General features: G+C 51.0%; 8 protein-coding genes across 8 annotated transcripts; 3 read left to right on the forward strand and 5 right to left on the reverse strand.

Moving 5' to 3' along the window:
* Nucleotides 1–307: 307 nt before the first annotated feature.
* On the reverse strand, nucleotides 308–1772 carry ALTATR162_LOCUS8437 (uncharacterized protein; the record flags this gene model as incomplete). The annotated part of the gene is made up of 5 exons (XM_043316067.1): nucleotides 308–815; nucleotides 864–1140; nucleotides 1202–1502; nucleotides 1576–1585; nucleotides 1633–1772. 5 exons carry the CDS (start codon nucleotides 1770–1772, stop codon nucleotides 308–310), a joined length of 1236 nt encoding a protein of 411 aa, XP_043172002.1.
* A 505-nt stretch (nucleotides 1773–2277) lies between these two features.
* ALTATR162_LOCUS8438 (uncharacterized protein) lies at nucleotides 2278–3406 on the reverse strand (the record flags this gene model as incomplete). Its single annotated transcript, XM_043316068.1, has 3 exons — nucleotides 2278–2762; nucleotides 2823–3122; nucleotides 3181–3406. The coding sequence occupies 3 exons, from the start codon at nucleotides 3404–3406 to the stop codon at nucleotides 2278–2280; spliced, it is 1011 nt and encodes a 336-aa protein (XP_043172003.1).
* Nucleotides 3407–4183: 777 nt separating this feature from the next.
* Nucleotides 4184–6442, reverse strand: ALTATR162_LOCUS8439 (uncharacterized protein; the record flags this gene model as incomplete). The annotated part of the gene is made up of 5 exons (XM_043316069.1): nucleotides 4184–4295; nucleotides 4345–4654; nucleotides 4700–5476; nucleotides 5525–6134; nucleotides 6191–6442. The coding sequence occupies 5 exons, from the start codon at nucleotides 6440–6442 to the stop codon at nucleotides 4184–4186; spliced, it is 2061 nt and encodes a 686-aa protein (XP_043172004.1).
* A 628-nt stretch (nucleotides 6443–7070) lies between these two features.
* ALTATR162_LOCUS8440 (uncharacterized protein) lies at nucleotides 7071–7631 on the forward strand (the record flags this gene model as incomplete). The annotated part of the gene is made up of 1 exon (XM_043316070.1): nucleotides 7071–7631. One exon carries the CDS (start codon nucleotides 7071–7073, stop codon nucleotides 7629–7631), a length of 561 nt encoding a protein of 186 aa, XP_043172005.1.
* A 355-nt stretch (nucleotides 7632–7986) lies between these two features.
* ALTATR162_LOCUS8441 (uncharacterized protein) lies at nucleotides 7987–9203 on the forward strand (the record flags this gene model as incomplete). Its single annotated transcript, XM_043316071.1, has 2 exons — nucleotides 7987–8233; nucleotides 8281–9203. The coding sequence occupies 2 exons, from the start codon at nucleotides 7987–7989 to the stop codon at nucleotides 9201–9203; spliced, it is 1170 nt and encodes a 389-aa protein (XP_043172006.1).
* Nucleotides 9204–11581: 2378 nt separating this feature from the next.
* On the reverse strand, nucleotides 11582–15086 carry ALTATR162_LOCUS8442 (uncharacterized protein; the record flags this gene model as incomplete). Its single annotated transcript, XM_043316072.1, has 3 exons — nucleotides 11582–12686; nucleotides 13304–14781; nucleotides 14823–15086. 3 exons carry the CDS (start codon nucleotides 15084–15086, stop codon nucleotides 11582–11584), a joined length of 2847 nt encoding a protein of 948 aa, XP_043172007.1.
* A 290-nt stretch (nucleotides 15087–15376) lies between these two features.
* On the forward strand, nucleotides 15377–16013 carry ALTATR162_LOCUS8443 (uncharacterized protein; the record flags this gene model as incomplete). The annotated part of the gene is made up of 3 exons (XM_043316073.1): nucleotides 15377–15579; nucleotides 15744–15912; nucleotides 15966–16013. The coding sequence occupies 3 exons, from the start codon at nucleotides 15377–15379 to the stop codon at nucleotides 16011–16013; spliced, it is 420 nt and encodes a 139-aa protein (XP_043172008.1).
* A 178-nt stretch (nucleotides 16014–16191) lies between these two features.
* ALTATR162_LOCUS8444 (uncharacterized protein) lies at nucleotides 16192–18738 on the reverse strand (the record flags this gene model as incomplete). Its single annotated transcript, XM_043316074.1, has 4 exons — nucleotides 16192–16563; nucleotides 16625–17045; nucleotides 17107–17471; nucleotides 17524–18738. 4 exons carry the CDS (start codon nucleotides 18736–18738, stop codon nucleotides 16192–16194), a joined length of 2373 nt encoding a protein of 790 aa, XP_043172009.1.
* Between the last annotated feature and the right edge of the window lie 245 nt (nucleotides 18739–18983).

Below are 18983 nucleotides of genomic sequence, written 5' to 3' on the forward strand. Positions count from 1 at the left end.
ATCGGTCTAGCGTGTCTTATAGCTACGCGCCTGCAAGAAATCCAAGGTACGTCCGTAAGCGGCTAACATCAATAACAATGACTTGCGAGTAGGCATGCGTGGTCTATTTCATAGAATTATTTAATAGAATCATCTCATGTTTCTGTCATGCTTCTCATGAATCTACACGGCCAACCATTTCACCACCTGAAAAGCAGCGAAAATATCCGCAAACGTGTAGGACTCCAGCTTAACAAAACTGACAGTGAGTTTGATCTCATTTGCCATGTCATTCCCTCCACTCGTATGAAGCTCCGTGTCTTGGCCATCATTGTCCCTTCCTCTCCATGTTCTCTTCTACTGGCTGGTACGGGTACTTGATTGTGAGACACCAAATGTCCAAATAATCGCAGATTGTCCAGATGACGTCCACGATGAAGCTTCCGTGTACGCCTACGGCAAGACCCAAGCACATGAACACAAAGGCGACTTGGTAAACATCGTTACCTAGGGCACTTGGCCAGCCCACCCCGATGTGCTCCTGTAGCCATGGCCCGAGCGAATCGATTACTCCGTAGATGAGAGGGTATATGAGCACGTTGCCTCGAGGAAAACGTGATTTCGTAAGGTGGGAGATGATCATGCGACCCACCGAGTACGCATTGATGAGACCCGCGTAGAAGATGAAAGGTACCAGATGGTGGTGTAAGATTATGGGCTGCAGGTACAGATATGCCGTAATAAGGACCCAAGCCGAGCCGAAGGTGAGGAGACCGAGTAGAGCAACTCGCGCCTTTTCACCACGGGCACGACGAGCTTTCATTACGTTTTGTGCGCTGTTTTGTCGTCAGTTTGCCCTACGGGTTTTCTCTGATTGTTCATACCTCGAGACAGTGTTAAACACAAGCACGATGCCTCCATAGACCATGTACCACTCATTCCATGCCATGTTGTACAAAACTTCCGGGATGAGACCCTGCTCTTTAACTCCAAGAGTTTGGATCATGGAACGTTGCCAGAAGCTGCCCCCACCAAGGAAAGCTGTTGCGGCATACACAAGGCACAACGTCAAGATACCTTCAACCGGCCCAGAGATCACACCAAGAGTAAGCGTATGTGTATGATACTCGTCCCAGGTTTGCACGTAGAAGGTCAGCGACGCTGGAGTAGTTAGTAACAAGACCGTCAATACTAAATGAGTAACATGTGGATGCTGACTTACATGCAAAGAGCGTGAGAACCGTCTTCCAGCCTTGGCCAAGATTCATAGTCGCAGAAAACAACAGTACTTCCAATGTCGTATTTATCGCATCAACTCCATGATCGAAAAGTTCCCCTAGAGGACCACTCTGACGGGTCCTGCGGGCCTGACTGCCGTCTACAGCATCGAATGTTTGGTAGAGGAAGAGGCCGATCGCCCAGCTGGCGTATACCCAAGGTGGGCAATCTTGGTCAAGAGTTGGCGTGTACCAGAGCAGGGTAAGAAAGTTGACTATGATAAATCCGAAACCAGAGAGTGTTATCTGTGAAGTTGTGTAAGCGAGAAAACAAGCACTCACAGCGCGACTGGAACGTTTTGCTTCAGGCCGGACTTACGAGGTTGGGTCTGATACAAGTTAGCATTGCTACATAGGAGACCTCAGTGGCACTTACGCCATCCACATGGGAAAACATTTTATGACCACATTGTTATAGAAGGGCTTGAGAACATATTGCGAGAGCAGACTATGATCCACGCCAGAGTACTTGTACTCCCTAAGCTTCGGCAGCTTGTCCTGTCGTATGTACACCATGATCTGGGACTCCTTTTTCGACCAGCAACTGTTGGCGAGCTGTTGTGGGGTTCTGGCAGCGAAAACGATTTGGGCGGCGCTTGTTGTTGCTTTGTGTGGTGGAGTGCCAAGCGCAAGATCTTATGACGTAGCGCCTGGCCGCCCGGTTTTGCCAACCCATTAGCGTGAAAACGGTAGTGTGGTGACCAAGGGGCATAATTACTTGTCATGCACGAGTTGAGGTGTATTACAACGAAACAGGATTATCATCAACATTCAGTATTGGTCAGATCTTATTTCGCAAATTTGTGACTAGCATTGATGCAGCCCTTCGCAATAACACGGCATCACATGCTAAACCGTCCGTACCTCCACCAATCAGACTAGTATCATTCTGGAGCATCGTAACCTATTTCCCTCTCGTATGTGGTTGGACATGTATCGCGCTCAGCCACTGTGGGCAGCGTACGGTCGCCTCGTCTATCGAGGTACGCGATGTGTGCGGCCGGCTCGGTCTGGTCGAAGCTTAAGCGACAGTGCTCCAGGAACAAGGAATCAAAATCCTGCTCTTCATGGTTTGGATGAGTGGCACCGTCTTGTGCACCGTCTCGCCCCAGCCTTCCACGCTCCAGCTCTGTTCACGGCGAACCTTGCGTTCCTCTAGGTTGGCAAATTGCCATAGATGGTGTACTGTGTTGAGATCACCGATCTGAACGAACCAAGCACCTACACCCTCCATGACTTCCCGCCGGGCCTTCAAGCCACGTCGCCAATGTGTCTCCCATTCGAGCAGGTTGCCTGGATGTAGTGTATACGAGCGCAGTTCGAATAAGCCACCGAGCTGGCGTGGCGGCGTTGTTGGCCAGAAGGAGAACTCTTGCATGAGAGAGTTCTTCTTGGACAGGATCAATTTCTTGAGTTTGGCGTCGAACTCTGGGAACTCTGGGTGAGATTGGATGTTATGCAGTGATTCGTGATAACCCTCGTAGCGTTGGTACTCCCAGATGTGTACTATGACGCATAGTCAGTATACTTTAGAATTGTAGCCCCTGGAGCAAAGTGCAATCTTACCAAAGGTGTTGCAGTCTCCCACTTCGGTCCTCCAGCTACCTACAAGATGGACCTTGTTCTCGGGGATAGAAGCCATCTTCGGATACCAACTTCCAACCAGCTCAGTGTATTCTTCGACCTTGTCTGGTTGTACCTCGTGGAATACAATCGAGTGGACGTATTTACCGCGAGCTAGGACCTGAGAAAAGCTGCGCTCGATGTCCTTGTCGAGTTCGCGACCCTCGGGTGTGCCGTAGATGAGGGATGACAGCGCACCACCCTTCTTCTTGCTGTTTTCTTGTTCACGGGCGCGGGCATCTCCTGTAATTGATCACGTTAGCGCTCCTAGATCGTCCGCATTGAGTGATACATGACGGACTTTCTTCCTGTTCCTTTCGCTTCTGAGCAGCTATCAGACCGTCGCGGAAGCTCTTCTGCTTCTGGTTGAAGACCGCAGCACCGTCAGGCGTAATATCTGCGAGAGTAGGAGCTCTAGCCGGGCTTTGTGTCGAAGCCCCGGTACTGAATGCCTGGGAGCGGACAACTGTGGCAGATGGCGGGGAGAGGATGCCGCGCACGCTGGCACAAGCACGACGTGTGAGCATGATGGTAGTGTCAGAACAGAAAGTCGGGGGCCGAGGTCAACTTGAGTACTGTTTCTGACAGCGTGTGTTGAGCGGAGTAATGGTGGTGAGGGTCGTGTTTGGCTTGGTTTGGGTGGGCGACTTGGAAGCTTCCCCTCAATCGGCGTACTGCAGCTCTCCCTGTCAAGCCCGCTAGCGTGCCGCTGCATAGGGAACCGCCTGGGGCACTGGGGTAAGCGCGCCCCACTGCAAACCTCCCCGCGCCACTACTCAAACACGCCTCCACAACATTCTACTATACTGGAGACGATCCATAGCCATCTGCGCGTAAACAGGTCACTGCAGACATTGTCACTATGGATTTTGGTCACGCGTTCCGAGTTCTCAAGTCTTGAGGATTGTTTCACAGTGAATTCATATAGTCATAGCAGCCAAGCATGTACGTAAGAGCTCAACACGAGACCCTTTGCATCTCACTTTCCAACTTCTAATTGAGCTCCGCCGTTCCAAAGTGAGCCTTGCTTGGAACAGAGTTTCCAACCATGTCAATCCTACTCGCCGTAGCCGATACCTTCGAACCTATGGGCAACCACCATGTTCTCTTACCACATAGTCTTTGACATGCTCATACTCTACTACCAGCGTACACGGAGTGGCACTTACGAATGCGATAACCGTCCCGCAGAAACGAAACCCATGATATACTACACATTGCACAACTTAGGAATGGATAGAGAATGTAGTTGTTGCCAAGGCGCTGTGGCAGAAATAAACTCATATCCCTGGGAAGACGAATGCTTAATCCTCGTCAAATATTTGGAGTACGTTGTCCAGGATGGTTATGATAACACGGGCTTGCAGGCCGGCGTCGGCCATGTTGTTTCCTTTGTGTGGTCCCATTATGGATGGCCTGCATAATGTCAATTAATGTATGTAGACTTCGATGGGTGACAACTTACGCCCAACAGATGCCCAGATTGGCAGTACTCATGCGGTTGACCTCGGAAGATTGCTGCACACGATGCAGATGTAGAACAAGCGCACGAAGTGTCGCATAGTTCGGATCAGGTAAGGCATTGATCAGCGCGTGCATAGAATCTCGGCGCATGGTCTCGTCATCAATACGTGCAGCGTCGATATACTTGCCATAGAATTCGCGAGTGAGCAGCGGGTCAGGAAGCTCGCGGAAGAATTGTTTCAACAATCCAGCCACGCTGTTGACGTCGTGTTGGAACGCTTCTGGGTTGCGGAAATCCACCTGGGAAGCATCTGCATAGCATTAGTTGAGAACGTCAATAGATCTCCATCACGTACCACTATCGAAGAGAGCTTTCATCTGCTGAATATGTGACGAGGTCCCAGGAATACGATAGATGCCCTCTACCTCTAGCCCATATAGATCCACAGCTTGTATACACTGATAAACTACCATGGGCACGGGTGAGCCATCTCGGTGGAACAGGTCTTCCAGAGTGACGCCAAAGACAGGGTTCACCGGGGGTTGAGAAGAATTGCTATAAAGGACTCCACTAGTTTGTTGTGCGGTGGCCTGACCGACGGGTCCACGAGGATATTCTGACTGTGGGTAAGGGTTCTGCGCTACGGGTGAGTAGGGTGAGTTGTTGAACTGCGGTGCTTGGGGCTGCTGTGGTTGCGTTTGCAGCGATGAAGATGGCGGCTGTGAGGTAGCTCCAAAAGAGGGGGTAGGTCCAAACGAGGGTTGCTGTAACGGCTCAAGACTAGAAGGGCCATGGGGCGACAGAGGATTGGCGTCTGGTTGTGGCATGGAGAACGAGGGCGGTGGCTGGCTCTGCAGCTGCATAGAGGCGCGTCGGTTACCGCTTGCAGCCGCTGGTGGTGTGGGATGTGACCGCGTCTGCGACTGTGTTGGGTGCTTCAAATACTGTAGCTCCGATTTGGCCATGGGTGCTTTGGATGCATGGCTCAAGATGTACTCGTCGAAGTCTCGCTCGCTGTTGATCTGATAGATCATCTGGTTGATGCTGGGTGGGCCTTGAGTAGTGGCGCCTTTGAGCGGCTGTGGGCTCACAACCTGACCGTTGTTGACGACGAGCTTTTCGTTGAATGAGGCTACTGCAGTGTCAGTAGGTGTTCACTCAAGGAACATAATAGACTTACCGTATTTCTGCATCTCCATGGTCAACGCAGCATCAGTTTCCTTGATGAGATCCAGCAGTGCAGTGACGGCCTGGGGACGCAGAGTCGCGACGAGCTCTTTGCGGGAGACCTGCGCTGTCTGCACTTTGCTGGCGTAGTCCTGGTCCGCCGCCTGTGTCTTGCGCTGCAGGTCCTCCTCATGCTGAGCGGCCGACTTAGGTCCCTTCAAACCAAACTTCCTGCCTGCGCCTGTGTCGCCTGTCTTCACCCGATCAAGGTCTTCGGCAAGCTGGTCGTACTTGGCCTTGGCCTTCTCGGCCAGCCGTTCGGCGTCTTGCACCTTGTTCTCTGCGGAGAGCCCCTGCTGCTTCCACGTCTTGCGGCTCGTATCCATCTTGTTGGCTAATTGCAGCAGATTCTCATGCATGGCGTGTAGAGCAAGGCCAAACTGGGTGCCATTGTCGGCAATGCGCTCATTCGCGTGGAGAACCTGCTCGTAGTGCGTTTGGTAGCTCTCATGCCGCGTATCGGGCTTTCGTACACCGTCCAGTGTTAGGCGGCTCAGCTTCTTGAGGCTGCTGGCGTGCTCTTCCTCAAGGGCTCCTCGGCGCTTGAGGAAGCTGCTGAAGTCCTACCGGGGCGTGTTAGCGTATCTAAGTGTAGTGGAGTCGATTGGGCGTCACTGACTCGGGCGCTCGCGATGCTGGCCTTGAGGCGGTTCAGAAGAGTCGCAACGCCCACATCAGAGTGCAAGATATCGTGCACGCGCTGCTGCGTCTGCGCATCGTGAGGGGCGGTCCGTTGTTCGGGCGATGCGGGAGTGGCATCTTCGATGGGCGAGGTTAGGTCGCCGTCCCGGGTGGGAGAGGATGCGCTATTCAGGTCGGGATTGAAGCTATCAGTACTCTCCATGGGCGGAATCGCGGGTGGGGCAGCCATTGTAGGCGTAAATGTTGTAATGGTTGGTGTCTAGGTAGTCAGTCGCGCTGTGGTCGGAATGCGTAACGCCGGGTAGTTTGGTGGAGACGCTGCACGCCCCATGCAACGTCATCCTTCCCGCTGTCAAGTTCTGCCTACCATCTACACGCGCCACATCAAACACTGCTGCGGCCTCTATCTCTGACAGTGCCCCATTCTTCATTTACCACTATCACCGATCCACTGCTCACCTCCGCAATGTCTAGCGGCTTGCCAGATGAGGTGGTTACCTGCCTTCAGAACGCCCGCTTTGTGAGTCCTCTCCAAAGACATTCATCTCATCCCATCTTTCCATGTCTGAAATCACCTTCCATATCTTGTCTCATCCCTGCATGCTCTTGCATTCCTTCTTTTGTCTCTCCAATCTCCCCGAGACTCATCCAATCAAGTCTTGTTTCTTATGTCCCTTATGCAAACACGTGCTGCACATTCGCAATGTACCCCCGGCCTCTCTTATCCGTACGTGCTCGGTTCTGACAGACTTGAATAGCTCCACCTTGCAACATGCTCGGACAACATTCCTCATGTCTCGTTGATGAATTACACCTACCTACCTGACACTCCTTATTCTCAAACTCCCATTATCATCATGACAACACCTTCAATCTCCCGCAAGACACAAAACCTCGAAGCGAATGCTGTCGTTTCTCTCCTGGTACACGACTGGGTATCCCATCGGCCTCCAACGTTAAGCCAGCCAGGTCGCTCGCCCTCGCCATCGCGTCCTGCACCACGTTCTGGATCATTAGCCGAGCTTCTCCTTGGCATGAACACCGCGTCCTTAAGTCGCATCAGCGCCACCATCAATGGGGTTGCTGAGCTTGTACCTTCTGGTTCTGAAGCAGAGACATGGTACAAAGCCCAGCACCTAGCTAACAACACCTTCGGTCAAGGTGCCGAGGACACGTACTCGACTTCCCCTGGTGGAGAAGGACTATGGGGTGGTGGTGGGCTAGGCTCACGAGAAACTGCCGATGAAACGCTAAGAGAGGGTGACGGGGGCACCAAATGTTACGTCGAAGGAGCAGAGGTCAGGGTTGTCGTGGTCAAGGTTCGTGACGGGCGCATCGCAGACTGGAAAGGTCAAGTCCGAGACTGGAGTCTCTCAGAACATACCCAAGATGCCAGGACCAACGGAATACCATCATAATCATTGCCGTGGATTGTGATAGGGACACGAAAGGTAAGAAGCCACATGCGTGTTATGTATTTGGTCGCTCTAATGTCGGCTGGTAGCGCTTCATACCAAAATTATCCAGATATCCTCGAGGCAATTAATGATTATCACCTGCACTTAGCGGGGCAATGAAACAGCGCAAGTTGCAATATTAATTCTTTAAGAGGTGAAGGTGAACACTGGCATTTTGGCCGGCTGCCTGCCGCGCCAAGCCGTTTAAGCTCCTACTGCTGTCTTTGTTCTGTCTCAATCACTCACCAACGTCACCCACTCAATTCTTCTCTGAATAACTTTTTTTAACTCCCTTGCAACAACACTCTACGCAGTTATGACGACGGCAGCTTTCGTTGCACGGCTCTTGCGCAATCCGGCTGAGGCGGAGGTCGACAGATTTCTCCAAACTCGCAGCGGTAAGCAGATGGTTCAGTTGTTCCGTCTGATACCAGAGCCTGCGGCACAGGCTGCGCTCACAGCCAGGCTGCTGCTACTTGCACCCCCAGTTATGAGCGGTCATCGTCGTTTCGTTGCCCCAGAGAAAGCCAAGAAAGCTCTCAATGCCTTCGTCGGATTCCGATGTAAGTACACAACTCACCATCACGGTAACCCCAACTCACCTTTACAGGCTACTACATTATGATCCCTGATCTAAAGACCTGGCCCATGAAGAAGCTCTCCAACATCATCGGACTCCTGTGGGAGGCCGATCCAAATAAGTCACTCTGGTCATTGATGGCGAAAGCCTGGTCTGCCATTCGCGACCAAATTGGCAAAGACAAAGCTCCGTTGGACCAGTTCTTCACGATCATTTGCACTTACCTCAACATACCTACGCCAGAGTCGTACCTCGCGATTCTTGGATGGTCCGTCTCAGTCAACGAAGAGGGTGATCCCACGATCTCCCGCAATGACTGTTCCAGATCTGCATCCGTCAGCGCTGGACTCGCGGACATTGCGCTCTCTGTTGAAGACATCATTGCCTATGTCCAGTCAATGGGATACGCATCTACCTATGTCGCTAACGCCAACACTACATCCCCAACTTTCCTCGGACACTCGGTCAACCCCTCCACGGAGAAGAGCAGTCTCGCCATGGCAGTGACACCAACCGTAGCGCCTGCAACTGACCGTCGCACAATCGCACGCAACAAGCGCCGCGCGAAGCGAGATATGGCTATGGCTACTGGCTTCAGGGTAGACCTTGAGAAAGACATCCTCAACGCGCATAGGGCTGACGCTGGCCGCATTGGCGAGTACATGCCTGACCGTTACCCAACTCCCGCCCCAATTAACTACGACCCCAACTCGTTCTACGATCAGCTTGTTGGTCACTTCGACAGCCCGATCCCCAACTTTCAGCACGACGCAGGTCTTTTTCTTGACGCAGCTCTGATCGACGCTACATCTGTCTCGGCTATCGTTCCTCATAGTGAGATGGATGACATCGCATTCAACGCGGCCTTCTTCCAGACCGACTTCGATGCTTTCCGCCTAGGCGCCAACGAGAATGCAACCCTTCCCACATTCGACGATGTTCCCAACACTTGATCTCTCGGACACATAAGCTGTGTTTTCATAGATTGTGTATCAGAAGCACGCACATCATTGATCAATGGCTCACGCTGCGTGAGAGATTGGCGAACCCCACATACCGTCACTCGTTTCCCGCCCATCTGTTCCGCATAAATCTCGCGTCTCGATGTTCCCAGAGGTTGATGATCACATTTTGCCTTCTTTGGGCAACACAACCGACTCGCCTGCACACCTTGCAAATCTTCCATCGGTCAGGCAACCTCCTTGCTTTAGCAACATCCCTTGCTTTCGGCGTACCCACTATCAAGCACCCCTTTCCCCGTTCTCCCGATTACGATTACGACTCACGACCCACACTCCCCCGCATCGTGCACACACGGCTGCATGGTGCCACAACAGGAGGCTTATGAGTCTTAATGCTGGAATATCGGATTTGGAGTGCGCGATCTTTCAACCGCACCCCCAATGCGGGCGCTGGTCACTATTTCCTTCGTTACAAAAGAGATTCAGATACCCCCAGATCCTCACATGGTCATATGATGTACTTTAGATAATTCTCAGTTGTGCGGCGCAAGTGACTGACAACTCACAAACATTCCACCCAAAAACAGATAGATGAAAGATAGATAAATTCACAAAAAAGAAAAATCTTGGTCGCAATTGCTTCATCGTGATGTGAGGTGATGTGACTTGCTCACTTGCTTTGTTGTACTTGAATACTCGATCCTGTCTTAAGCTATATGTAAGGAGATATGTGCGAGGTTGCGACAGTGATGTCTGTGGCTGCATAGAAGGACGTGATGGGCTTGCATGGTGGTGGCGTTTAAGCAAGGAGAGTTTTGACCCTGACGTCGGGGCTGTTCTAGAATTTCCCTTGATGTGACTGAGGGGCTCATTAGACTTGGAATAGATCCTCAAATATTCTCCCCGCGGCTGTATATTTGAGGACTGAGGGGTTGCGGGGCGTATTGGTGTCCTGGGTGGTGAGACGGTCTCGCTGCTTGCCAGAGGTGATGTATGTGCTGAGGGGTAGTCACGGACTCAAGAACACGCATTAATCATATGTAGGGTATTAACGAACAGTTGGGTTCTCCTAGGAAGTTGTTCGGGTATGTAGGTCTGAAATCATAGCTCGGTGTTGTAGTGGGTGTTGACATAGGGGTAAGCTCAATTGACAGGAATATTGTCAACACAACTTTGTGTAAAGCTTGGCAAGCGATTCACATATTCATTTGAAGTGTCTTTGAAAGGATATGCGAAGGTTTAGAATGATTCGGTATGATGGTCGTTGGGATATAACGCTCTCTATGTAAGAAGGGTCCGCAAGCTATTGGACGAGACTACTAGTATAGTTTTGCGTCAAGCCTGACAGACCTTTATCCAGTCCTTCATAAGTAGCGTTGAAATGATTCATCAATATTTTTTAGCGAGGGGGAATAGCGGTAGCTCAGTAACCATGTAGTTACTAAGACGAAGAGTGAAAGTCATCGGGCGGTATTAGAAGTGTGGCTTTGTGTTGAGCTCGGTAAACACATCATATAACATTTATAAGTATCTAAATAATAGCTTCGCAAATTTCCACATGATCCTGTGTACTAGTGATTGTGTTATATCAGTAGATAGATTCCAAGAATTACGTCTAAATGATATAATATATTGTACATGTATATTTGTGTCAAGCCTGGCAAGCGAGTACGAAAAGCTTTATGTAGTATTAAATAACATCTCTGTCAAGTGTAGAAACAATTGGTATGTCAGTGATCGCGTCCCGCTTCTGCCCGCAATGAGCCAATTCCGCTGTCAAAGGGTACGAATGAACAACCTGTGCAACTTCGCATCAACTGTGGCAAGACTTTCAACAAATCTTCCTTTGGTGGTTTCGATACTTCCATTAGTTTCTGTAACTATTCTAGTATATTTGTGTAAGGATATGTCGCAGTCAGCGAGGTGAGCTTGCGAGTGGACCTAGAGTACTAAATTAACAATCGTGTTCGTATCAGAAACCTGCGAGGCCCTGTCAAACTCATTTCAGATAGTATATAAGATGGAGTACCAAGTTCGAGTTGTCGAGTATAGTGGTCAAGGAGTAATGGTCGGGTATGCCTCCAAGACGGACGAACTCCTAACGACATTCAAGTACAACTTTCGTATCTTTGCATCAAGCCTGGCAAACAAATTACGATGTTGTTCAAAGATACCAATAATCTGTTTCTGTATCTTGGAATCTTCATGAGTAACTCTGACGGTGCTGCGTAGCACTTAGTAAGGTAGATGTCGAGGTCGTCTTGGCTCTACCTAGTAACAGTATGCGCAGAAATACGTCAACACTGGTAGGCGCTTCTAGATTTTGCCTTTGATACTATTAAAAGTTTCCACCAGATCTAGGGATCCTTTCAACGCGCCGGAAACGGGGGCAGTTTTATCCTCAGCGTCGTATCAACATCATACCCTTCCTTCTCAATTTCTTTCTTGAGCCTGAACGGCAAAAGCCCTTTATCCAAGCCGTAAGCCTGTACCTGCTCCCATAACTTTCCCGGACTCAAGCGATAATCCGCCTTCAGCGGCTCTAATCCAGGATGCAAGCTCCAATCCACGAGACTCAGAATGGCGTATACGTAATCCCTCGGATCCTGACAACCCTTGTAGTTGTTCGTCCAAACTAGGTTCGGAAGGCTATTGGGCTTGAATCGGATAGGTTGGTCGACTTCTTTGGAGCGGTACTTGCCAAAGTGCTTATCGCTCAGGCGACGGGGTATGTCCATATGGTTCGCGTGGAAGTTGCCAGAGTCGGTGCCTTCGATTCGTTGATCATTGGGAATGGTGTCGATGTGGAAGCGTACATTTCGGAACATGTTTAGAAGGCTCGGCACGGTTGCCAACTCAGTCTTCGACGTGAAGATGATGTTTTGCGCTAGTTCATACTCCTGGATCGTCCACATCCGTGTCCAGTAGACGTTGTTGAGTAGCGGATACAGTTCAGTTTCGTGAAAGGCGACTCTATCGTAGAGTCCACGCGAGTCGATTGTCAACGCTTCTCGTGCAAAGCGCTTCAAGATTCCATCAGCATCGTTTCCCAGCCAGACTAGAACATGTTCGGCGGATTTGTAGATGTCGCTCATCATCGCAACTTGCTCGTTCTTTTCCAGTAAATCCTCTTGATTTATACACAAAGCATCGATCCAAAAGTAGCTCCATGGTTGGCCTCGCTTCACATGGCCATATATTGCAACTAAAGCTGTGACAAGGTTGTATCGCACGTTGTGTACGCAGCCATTCAGCTCGATGTGGTAGTCGTTGGTTGGAAGTCCCCATGTGTAGCTCAACGCGACGTATGGGGGACAATTCGCAAGATCGAATACCTCAAATCTTAGATTCAGATCGGCGTTAAATGCGAGGAGTCGAATTTGCTGGCGCGAGTGATCCAAGGGCCGATATGTACTAGACTGGTCTTTTTGGGACATTATGATCGGCTTGGGACGGTATACCAAAGAGCCGATACTGTTTATTGAATGAGTATGGCAAGGAGAAATTAAATCCTTTCAGCCGCAGCTGAGAGGGAGGTTGCCTTGGCGAGAATATATCACATGACTTCTGACTGGTGATTCCATATCAAATAGTCCTGACAGCCCGTAAACGAAGCTGTTCCTCCCGCATTCGGGTATGATTTATTAGTACAACATGATAGGAACTACCTTCTAACTTCCACCTTTGTTCTACTTGCCCTCGGCGCGACGATTATATCTATCTCTGGTTCCTATAGGCGATTTCGTATGCCTGGATGCATATTCTGCTCCGTCTGCGCTTCCCGCGGTGATCTTCAGTCTTCGTGAGTACCCTTGTGATGCCTGTATCGCCATCTTATAAAGAGTCCTTGCGAACCGCAAGCCACCGTGTTTCCGGCGTAGGATATTTATATTCCATCATTCGTGGAGTATCCTCCATCTCAGCTACCCTTCCAGTCGCTACACCAAATGAACGTCCCACACCGCCACTGCGTGCCCACCTCCCTGTGTCCCGTCGGTCCGATCGGCCTAGGGCACATCCAAAACTGTCTTCCGCAATTCATACCAGGTTTCTTTGTCGTCATCGACATGCAGGGTTCACCGTGTTCGCACCGCGGTATCGGTTTTTTAGAGAAGAGCTTTGTCCAACCTTCCTTTGATGCTTCCTGAGAGGCGCGCGGATCAGCGTCGAAGGAGTCGGAAGGTATGGACGATTGGGGAACAGACATGTCTGTAATGGATTGGCTAGGCGCATCGCTGGTTGTAGACGGTGAGGCGGGTGGTGCTGAGTCCTTGACAGGATCTTCATCTGCAGGTTTAGTTCGGGTTTGAAAGAAGCCCTTCAGTGACTGTTGGCCCTTTGACGCTTTGGGTGCAGTGGTCAGGGCGTTGGTTTTGCCCCTCTTGACTGATTTGTTGGGAGATGCGGATGCTGAAGCGCGTCGCTTCTCAGCCGACTTGAGCGGGCTCTGGCTTGATGTAGGGTTGCCATCAACTGCTGAGGGCATGTCTGCCAAAGAGGCCGCGATTGCCAATTCGAGGTCTTTATCAGAATCGTTGATGATCTTACTAGGGGTAGACGCAACATCTGCCTTTGTCGTAGTTTCCTTCTCAATTACCTTTGGCGTTGGTGTTGGCGCAGATTTTGGTAGAGCGGGCTTCTTACTGAACATATCTCGGATGCTTCTCCTTTTGGTAAACTCTGCTAGTAGCTTTCCGCTGAGCGGTGGAACATCCTTGACTGCGTCGTACTCTCGTTGCCGTACACCGTCTTTGAACATGCTAGCTGGATTCATCAAATCCAAAATATGTACCATTTCTTCAACCTTGTTCTCCTCCGTTGTCGATCCCTGTGATATTGGCACTACGTCTTTTGTGACAGCGTACACTGGGCAATGATCCGACCCCATGAGTCCTTCCTGAATGTTCGCCTCTTTGAACCAGTCCTTGATGGCAATACTGCACAGTATGAAATCGATACGTGACCCAAAATTGCCTGGCCTAGCGTTGATCTTCTGCTCCCAGTGTGTGAACATGCCTTCGCGGTCTGGGTGGAACTCTCGACACAGGTCGTATAGTACTGGCTCTTCTCGCCCTTTGTCCCTTTGGCCCGGCACCACTCCATTCAGCAACAGCTGATTGAAAATTCGGCGATTCGGCGTGCTCAAGTACTCATCATGCGTCATTCCTTCTGCCAGCATATTGTCCTGTGCCCTGGCCGTATCGATCAGATCCCTAGAGACGTTGAGATCGCCCGTGAGTATCACATTTTTGCCCATGTTAGTCAAGTTCCGTATCCGTGTCTCCAGCGCTGTAAGGAAGCCGGTTCGGAAGCCGTCACGCAGGCCGTTGCTGTTCGCTGGACTGTAGACGCCGAAGAGGACGAAGGCTGGAAACTCGAGCACCAAACATCGTCCTTCTGAATCGAGACTGTCAGGTTCGAGATCGGGAGGGAGACTGGCGACTTGAGATGGGCTGAGGTAGCCGCCGATGCTGGCAGATTCGGGGAGGTCGCGGTACGATGTCGTCGAGCCGGGAGGGCAGAGGGCGCCTAGAACGCCTTCTTCGGCACGTATGGGCGCACACACAGACTGACGGGTGTAGATACCAACGCCCGAGTAACCTCACTCACGTTAGTAGGAGATCGCAGAGCAAGCATTGCGTAGTATGGGCAAGTACCCTTTTTGTGCTTTGGCAGACTGAAGTAGCAATCCCAGCCAGGCACAAGCACCATATCATCTGTCAGATCCTTGCGCTGAATCTTCAGCTCTTGCATGATGACAATGTCCGCCTCGAGGATATCGAACATGGCGTTGAATGTCCGGTTCGTACTCCATGGCTTGTAGCCAAACGGGTTGCGAATGCCGTTGACATTCCAGGTGGTGATGCGAACCATGGTGTTGTGCTGTTACGGACGGCGATAGCGAGTGTAAACGAAGACCATCATGACCTCACCATCTCAACTCATACCGACTTGCATCGGGACGCAGAAACGCGACTTCACGCGACAGACACGACGTCACATTACCCGGCAGCCGAGCTCACGCACGCTAACAGCAAGCGGGAATCTCCGCATCAGCCCATCCGCCAAGCCTCTGTTTCGTCAATTCGAGCTCCCTCCGTCACACCTCACGCCAACACCAATTGCACCCCATCTCCACTCTACCACGCCGAACAAACATCGCCATGTTCGCCGCTCGATCCTTCGCCCGCGCCGCGCCCCGCCAGGCACTTGCCCGCGCCCCTGCCCGCGCCGGCCGCCGCAACTACAGCTCCGAGAGCCCCAAGCAATTTGCCGGATCCGAGGACAACGAGTTCAACCGCGAGCGTGCCCACATTGCTCAGCACGCTGCTGAGTCTGGCGAGTTCTGGCGCAAGCTGTCGCTCTAGTAAGTACCCAGTTACTTGACGCGGATATGGATTTGGAGGGGGGTCACATGGGAAAGAGGGAGGATTGTGGACCAAGGGGAATATGCGAGATAGCCGTGCCATTGGAACCATCTCCTGGAAGGAGGAATTGATGAAGCGAGCAACTATGCTAATTCTATGATAGCGTTGCCATCCCCTGCATCATCGTCGCCAGTGTCAACGCCAAGGTTAGGTGGGATGCTCACTGGGAGCACGTAGCCCACGAGGAGCACGAGAACCCCCGCTCGGAGAGGCCCGAGTACGCATACCAGAACATCCGTACCAAGAACTACTTCTGGGGAGACGGTGACAAGGTACGACACCCATGACACGGGATGACTGCATCGATTTACTGACAACCTAATAGACCCTCTTCTGGAACGACAAGGTCAACTACCACAAGAAGGACGAGTAAGCGCTTCTACAGCACGCTTCCAAACATTGATATCAGGAACCATCCGAGCCAGCATTTGGACCAAGTGTGGGGTTAAATGTGTATATAGTACAACGAGCGCAAGCTGAGAGTAGACCAGCAATACATTTTCTTTGTGTCTGCATCTTCACTCGTGACATATGACACGCTGGTAGCAATCTCACACCTCTTGCGATCCATAGCCCTCGTCCCAAACAGTATTGTGTCTCATAGCCCACTCCTCTGCAACCTTTTCGTCGCCCCTCAATTTCGCAATAATCGCCTTCTTCATCAACTGCTCGCACTCTCCGTCCAGATACGCCGCATTCTTGAAGCACTCCCTCGCCCGATCGATGTAGAGTTCTGCTTTGGCAATGTTGGCAGAACGGGAACGATTTGATGCTTGCTCGCCTGTTTTGGGTGTCGAAGGGCACGGGGACGCGGCGTTGGAAATTGATGATTGCGTTGCGTTGGGATTGGCAAGACCCATGTACGAGTCTGCTAGATGCGAGTAGAGAGTACCCGTAAGCACGGTGTCTGCGCCTTCCAGAGCCTGTCGTAGACGTCAGTATGAGCAGTTTCATGTTGAGTGAGCATGAGCGAAATCAACATACCTGTGGTAATACACCCTCGATCAGTCTCCTCGCTTCTCGACATTCTCCCAACGAATTCAATATCACACCCAGACACCCCACTGCGGTCCACAGCGAACTTGCAAGGCGTGCCCTAAAACTCACACTCGCCGCCTTGAGCGCAACGCTGAAGCCCCTTTCTGATTTACCTACTTTCCACCACAACTCTGCTTGCATGAGAAGTACGGAAACGCGCTGCTGAACATCTGCGTTGTCTTCTTTGAGAGATTTAGCAAGCGAGGAAATGCATTGGTAGGCGAGAGGAAATTGCGATGTAGAGATGAGGTAGTCAATATAGGTGTCGTGTTGAACAAAGGAGAGTTCCGGATCAAGAGGCGGAGTAGAAGGCGTGGCCGTAGGTTTGAGAGTTTCGAGCAGGTGGGTGGCGGTTGGCCAGTCAGATCTGTATCACTATATCAGTATGGCTAGTTCAAAGAGTATTTGTTTTGTGGGTACAAAGATACCTTCGGATAGCTCTCCTGAGCTTAATAAGGCCGATACAAAGTACCAGGAATTGATGAAACTTGAGCGACTTGTACACTGAGGGGTCAATAGCTTCGAGCATCTTGATAGCCTCGTCATAGCGGCCGCTCTGACTTATAACGAAAGCCCGGCGGCCGATGGCACGGAGGCATTCTTCGGTTGGACAGGAGTGTGAATAGCAGTCAAGAAGTAGTTCGCAATGGATGTTGGCAAGATGTGGAACGCCGAGTCGCTGATAAAGAGTCGCTGTTAGCAGCATCTGGCTGCCGTAGCTGTTGACGTTCTCTTTGATGTTAAGGTGTGAGGATTGGTAAATGTGTTCCAATGCTCGGGGTATAGAGTCGCCCTGTAGACACATTAGCTCTAATAATCCCTACGTTCGGACTAGAACCACGTACCGTCATAAGGGACAGCTTTGCCTCGTTCAGTAGAGTTGCACTGAGCAGATTATACATTTTGGCCTCCTTAGCTTTCGCTTTCAGAAAGGTCAACGCATCCCTTTCGGTTCCTAGCATGCTCATGTAACCAACGCCCTTCATCTGTTTAGGGTAGGCCTTTGCCATGTGATTCAACCAGCTAAGACTAAAGCTCAGACAAGTCATGTCCTGATTCTCTCGTGCTGTAGCAATCGTCTCGTTGATGGCAGCGATCGCTTCGCCAAAACAGCCAAAGTCGGCCTGTAGGATAGCCATATGCAAGAGAGCATACTGGTAGTGAATTTTCTCACGAGTCTGCATAGCGTAGTCGTAGTAGCGGTGCAGATTGTCAAACGCAGACGTGTAGTCTCCAGCTTTCCAGGCATCGAAGAACTGCACCAGATGCGCTTGTCGATGTACTGTGCCCGAGGAGTTGACCATATTGCGGAGCTGGCCTTTCATCTCGTCAGGAACACGATCTCCGAATTTCTGAAGTCGGTCGAGTTGGAAATCCAGTATCCTGTCTAAATCGTTCAGACTCATGCCTGCTCCTTCCTCGTAATCTTCTTCCAGGTGCCCGTACGCAATCTCATACACATCGTCACCAGCTCTTAGACCCATCTCAGATACTACCATATCCACTCCACCTGATGCCAAGCCAGCCAGTCTCTTTGTCCATTGTGCTGTTGGAGCCCTGTACCTGATGAACGAAGACCAGAGTTTCATTGAATCATCAAATTGCAGCCTCGTGAACTCCAGGTGGGCCCTACGAACGAACGCTCCGAGCGGCGATGTTTTGGAGAGATAGATCCGATCCGGTGATTCTTCATCTTGTGTGCCAGGTGGCGGCGGAGTAACTAGATCCAAGATGCTGTCGAACAGAGCGTGCAGCGCATCAAAGGAGTTCATCTCCCACATGTGCTTGAGGAAGAGATCGAGAAGAGTCCTACCCGGCATATTTGACGCATGTTCCGCAAGCACATCTTCGAAGGCATCGATTGAGAAAGATGTGTCTTGTTGATTGGAATTGTGAGAGCGTCGTGGACGAGCGCTGGACTGTGCTGGGGGTAAATTGTTTGACAAGATGAAGGAAAGTATGGGTATCGTGGCGGAATAAGGAAGACTTGAGCTGCAGTAGAGGCGAGTCAGAACAAGAAGGCTGATCTTTTGCGCTGTGAGGTAGCGCGGTGTAGCCATCTTTGGTGTTCGGGGCTTAGTGTTCGTAGCAAAACAAAGCGTTGGGCGTAGACGGTGTTAGTTATTGCATTTATGGCCGACACGAAAGCTGTTATCGTGTAGGTTCGCGCGACATCTGCACTGCAACCAGACAAGGCGATTGCTGATCTATTTGTCAGTGTTTCGAGGTCTAAGACGGGAGTGTTTGTTGGAGGTCGTGTGGAAGGTATGACAGCCGAGGCGCGCAGCGCGTAATTGTCGCGAAG

This window comes from Alternaria atra (genome assembly GCF_907166805.1).
Source record: "Alternaria atra isolate CS162 genome assembly, contig: 29, whole genome shotgun sequence".
NCBI classification, from domain to species: domain Eukaryota; kingdom Fungi; phylum Ascomycota; class Dothideomycetes; order Pleosporales; family Pleosporaceae; genus Alternaria; species Alternaria atra.